The sequence below is a fragment of the Lolium rigidum genome, chromosome 3 (assembly GCF_022539505.1).
Source record: "Lolium rigidum isolate FL_2022 chromosome 3, APGP_CSIRO_Lrig_0.1, whole genome shotgun sequence".
In the NCBI taxonomy this organism is placed as follows: Eukaryota; Viridiplantae; Streptophyta; class Magnoliopsida; order Poales; family Poaceae; genus Lolium; species Lolium rigidum.
The window spans coordinates 44,604,672-44,609,707 of record NC_061510.1 but is presented as its reverse complement, the minus strand read 5'-3'; the positions used below and the strand labels follow the sequence as shown (position 1 = coordinate 44,609,707).

Genomic DNA, 5,036 nt, shown 5'->3' with positions numbered 1-5,036 from the left:
TGTCGGTTAGTGTTAAACTAGTGTAGAATTTGGTGTCCATGACGATGTAGTTTTTGCAATCGAAATGAATCGAGGTGCCCGAGTGTCTATGTTTCGAAGTGTTGAAATGCAAATCTATTGGTGTCGAACTATGTTACGAAGATGTTGCAAATATGTCAAAGTACCAAAGTTTTGATGTGTTGGTCGATTCCCTATTTTGAATTTTGAATCATCTAAAAAATAGGCATAGTATTTTTTTATGTGTGCTGTAATTTTCGTGCTCAAAATCCCAAAAAAGAAATGCCCTAAAATTGCTTTGGCGTGTATCTGTTGGAGATGATCTAAATGCACGAGATGTTTCAGTGGTTTTAGGATGACCGGCTTGGCTCTACTCGCGGGGATTGAGGCTTCACCTCATCGCCTCTACAAAACTGGCTGGCTACGTGCTAAACATGATAGGGATCTGGCTGGCTAACCAGATTATGTGGGGCCTGGGACCGTATCGTCCTCGACGAAAGTTGCAAACTCTATCTCAAGCTGCAAAGCACTGGTGTTTCTGTCGCTGCCCTGCAAGGCGGAACGGTGAACGCAAGATTCCACGCGACAGGAAACAGCTAGCATGGCAGGCAGTCGCCGCCGGCACTTTGCAACGGCCGGTCGGGCGATCGTACCACTGCGCTTACTTTCTCTCGGGATCCTCCCATTCGCTGTCCCCTCAGCTCTCTCTTTATAAACCCCCACGCCGCACGACCCCGCGTTGCCCACCGCAAGCGCCCTCGCCGCGCCTCCAGCCAGCGCTCGCCAACCCTCCCGAGTCCCGACCACCGATCTCATCCCCATGGCCGCCGACGACGGCCAAGGAGAGGAGTGGAAGGCTTTCCTCAACCTGGATGGAGCTAATGAGGATCCGGCGCCACCAGAGCAGCAGCCAGGTTAGTCTCTGTCTCGCTTCCCGTCCCGGCCATGTTTCATCCGTCCTGCCTCTGCTCCGGTCGTCTTCCTCCTCACGCAAGCCCCCAATACTCCACCTTGGGCCGGCAAGTTGCAATACATGCGGCGGCTCTTGGCTCCACGCTTAAAGTAGCCATCTTCGACGCCAACACCCACCTCCACGCTCCCACTCGGTTGCCGCCGGCAGCATCTTAGACCACCCGCCACCCAACACCATGTACGTAGCTCGTCGCTAGAACACGGTCCTGTGCTCGTACACCACATCCAGTTCGTCGTCTTGGTCGTCACGCACGTTTCGTCTAGGGGTTTGTTGCTTCCTGGTGGCTGCGCGAGTTGAAAAGCTTGTTTGCAGGTTCAGCATAGGGACTATCTAATTAAGCGAGACTTACACATCTGATCTGATAGGTTCTTTTCGGGGAGAAAGGTTATGGCGATGTAGAGATTTTCTCATGTTATATATAACCTGCAGGACAATTGCTGTAATCACGGCCTTCATTTTTCGTGTTGCATCTGTTTTTGTTCCGTATGATAATTTCTACGTGAACAGGCTACTAATTCCACATCGATTCCTCTGGTTTTCTGTAGGGCCAGTCGAGATGCAGGATGAGGTTCCGGCGCCACCACAGCAGCAGCCAGGTTAATCAAGGCGTTCACTTCCGTGTTGCCATAGAATTTCAAGAAATAATCTTCTTTGCTCGGTATGATAAGCTGGATGTGAACAGGCTAGTAATTCCATAACGTTTTCAATTTTGTGGTTGCTGCAGATCCGCCACACTTGGAGATGGTGGAGCTGGTTATGAAAGGATTTCAGGACATGGCCCTCCCACTGCCTGGAGGCATAGCCATGGGTGAGCATGCGGACTATCTATTTCCACAATCGATGTGATGATTAACTATTTCCCCCCGTTTCTGCAAGGCTTTGCTTAGTAGTAAATAGCGATTCAAAATGTCTTTGCAGTCCTAGAGTAGAATCAGCTAATCAGCTATGCCTTTTTTTGTTCCGTATGATAATTTTGTGTGAACAGGATAGTAATTCCACAAACTTATCAATTTTGTGAGTGTTGCAGGTTTGTCAGACCAGGAGATGGAGCTGATTATCAAAGGAGTGCAGGACTTGATCCCCCCACCGCCTGGAGGCATAGCCATGGGTGAGCAATGAGCATGACTATCAATTTCCATTATCGATTCAAAATGTCTTTGCATTCCTAGACTAGCATCAGCTATGACTTTTTTTATTCCGTATTATAATTTCTACGAGAACAGGCTACTAATTACACAGCGATTCCTCTGGTTTTCTGTAGGGCCAGTCGAGATGCAGGATGAGGTTCCGGCGCCACCACAGCAGCAGGCAGGTTAGTCTCGCTTCCCGTCACGGCCGTGTTTCTTCTGTCCTGCCTCTGCTCCAGTCGTCTCCTCATCGCGCATCTTTAGGGCACTCCCCCAAATACTCCACCTTGGACCAGCGCTCTTCTCTTACAACAGATACGGCGGCTGTTGCCTCCACGCGGTGAAACTGTTAAAGTAGCCGCCGGCAACATCCTAGACCAGCCGCGCACCAGGACCATGTAACTTGTCACAGGAGCACTGTCCTGTGATCGCACCATTAATTTGCACTTCGTCGGATTCGTCATTCAGCACGTTTAGGGTTTCTCCAATGATCAACATCCGTGATGTTCCTTCCTGCTGGCTGCGCGAACTGAATAGCATGTTTGCAGGTCCAGCAACGGGACTAGGTAACTGAACGAGACTAACTCACCTGATTCGATAGGTTATTTACTTATTTTGGATAGGAAAGGTTAAGGTGATTCAGATTTTTTCAGTTGTTACACGCACGACAATTGTTGTAATCAAGCCCTTCACTTTCGAGTTGCCGTACCATTTCCAGAAGTAATCTTTTTTTTTTTGTTCCGTATGCTAATTTTGTGTGTGAACATGCTCGTAACAAAAATTCGTGTGGTTTTCTGTAGGGCCAGTCCAGATGATGGAGCAACTGATGCAGGATGATCAAGAGGTTTTGGGTCAGGATGAGCACGCGCTGAAGGCGTTCCAGGATGTGCTGCTGCCCCTCGTGCTGCCTGATGAGGAGGTGGCTGCTCCGGCTGTGGAAGACGGCGAGCTTCCTCTCGCGCCACTGCAGCCCCAACCCGTGCTGCAGGTTCTCCTTGAAGGCGAAGTCCCTGGCATGATCAACGAGCTCCTCGACCCGGTTGGCCCAGCGGCAGTCATTGGACCAGATCTGCCACCACAGCAGCCAGGTTAGTCTCACTTCCCGTCCGTGTTTCTTCTGTCCTGCCACTTCTCGAGTCGTCTTCCTCGTCACACATGTTTAAGGCCTTCCCCCAATACTCCACCTTGGACCTGTGTTGTTCTCTCGCATCAAATACGGCGGCTCTTGGCTACACGCGCTAGGTGAACAGTTAAAGTAGGCATCTTCGATGTCAACATCCTAGACACCGACACGCTCCTTCTTTTTTCGTGTTGCTGTAGCATTTCAAGAAATCATCTCTTTTTGTTTCGTATGGTAATTTCTACGTGAACAGGCTACTAATTCCACAGCGATTCGTCTGGTTTTGTGTAGGGCCAATCGAGCAGGCTATGATGCAGAATGAGCAGGCGCTGATGCAGCATGAGCAGGTTTTGGTGCATGGTGAGGTTCCGGCACCACCACAGCAACAGCCAGGTTAATCAAGGCGTTCACTTTGGTGTTGCACTGTTGCAGTAGCATTTCAAGAAATAATCTTTTTTGTTTGATATGATAAGTTGGATGTGAACAGGCTAGTAATTCCACAACGTTTTCAATTTTGTGTGGTTGTTGCAGATCTGTCAAACGAGGAGATGATGGAGCTAGTTATGAAAGGATTGCAGGATGTGAATCCCCCACCGCCTGGAGGCATAGCCATGGATGAGCAGGTGCTGAAGGCGTTGCATGATGCACTGCTGAGGAATGCAACACCCGCCAAGAGGCAGAAGATGGACATGCACGCCCCACCATCTGGAGGTGGAGGCACCATGGGTGAGCATGCATGTGGACTATCGTTTGCCATTCCCCAGTGGTGTAATTTCAATGCATTGCTTACATACTTTCGATCTTCATGTAGACATAGGCGGATCTGGCACTGGCCTCCTTTACAGCGTCCCTGTACCCAGTTTCATGCCTTATGCAATGGTAGCTCCAGGTAGTTAACTAATTTCTTTCCTCGTTTCTGCAAGCCCTTGTTGCTTATTATGCTGCTACTGAATTGAGACTCAAAATGTCTTTGCACTGCCAGGACCACATCTTTCCTCGATCATGCCCGGCGTCGACCTCAGCCTCCTGCCACCACCGTCAAAGGGTGTGACACTGAAAGATGTGGTACGGCCCAATGTCAACGAGAAAGGAGAACCCTTGAAGATGTGCCCGGCCTGCGGCGACCGGCCCGGGCGGCCCAACAAGGTTTGGGGTTTAACGCGACCCCCACATCGTCTGCCCTCCCACCCCTGTTTGTGCTATACATGCCAGGACGCTCATGACAGCAATAGACGGCGATACATGTGTTGCGGACCCTGTCGTCAGTATTTTCAGCTCAACCGGTTTGGCCCATATTAGCAATCTGAGAAATACTTCTTTCTTCTTTGCATCTTCAGTGCTGAGGGGTTTTAGGAAGTGCCAAGGCAAGTGCATGTAATGGTTTATCAAAACAAAGTGACTAATGGGTGTTTAGGAGGAATATGACCGACATTGTAACATCGGCACTTCGATGCTCCTTTTGTATTTGCGCGTACTCTGCGTATCCGTGTGAACCTGGGAGCGATGTTTTGGCACATGGGAGCGTATGCTCCCTTTATCTTGAAATACATGTTAGACACATTTTAAAATGTCAAAAAAATTGAAACAAAAATTTCGCACGTACATCTTCATGTGCTACGCGCTCACAAAGTCGTTTCATGAAAAATCGACATATCATGTGGCGTGTGTAAAAAAGACAAAATTCGGTGCTGAAACAAAGACTTGTCACAAGATAAATTTTCTCTTTTTCGCTTAGACTACAAAAAATATCATTTTTTCGTGAAACTTGACGAATACACATATGTTATGGAGATGTGCATGTAAATTTTTTTGTTAAAAT

General features: G+C 48.7%; 1 protein-coding gene across 1 annotated transcript; it reads left to right on the top strand.

Annotated features, from left to right (window-relative positions):
• Positions 1-817: 817 nt before the first annotated feature.
• On the top strand, positions 818-4,560 carry LOC124694757. Its single transcript, XM_047227707.1, has 11 exons — positions 818-911; positions 1,516-1,566; positions 1,695-1,778; positions 1,998-2,078; positions 2,232-2,282; positions 2,898-3,185; positions 3,509-3,610; positions 3,749-3,943; positions 4,029-4,106; positions 4,200-4,363; positions 4,555-4,560. The coding sequence occupies exons 1-11, from the start codon at positions 818-820 to the stop codon at positions 4,558-4,560; spliced, it is 1,194 nt and encodes a 397-aa protein (XP_047083663.1).
• Positions 4,561-5,036: the final 476 nt, after the last annotated feature.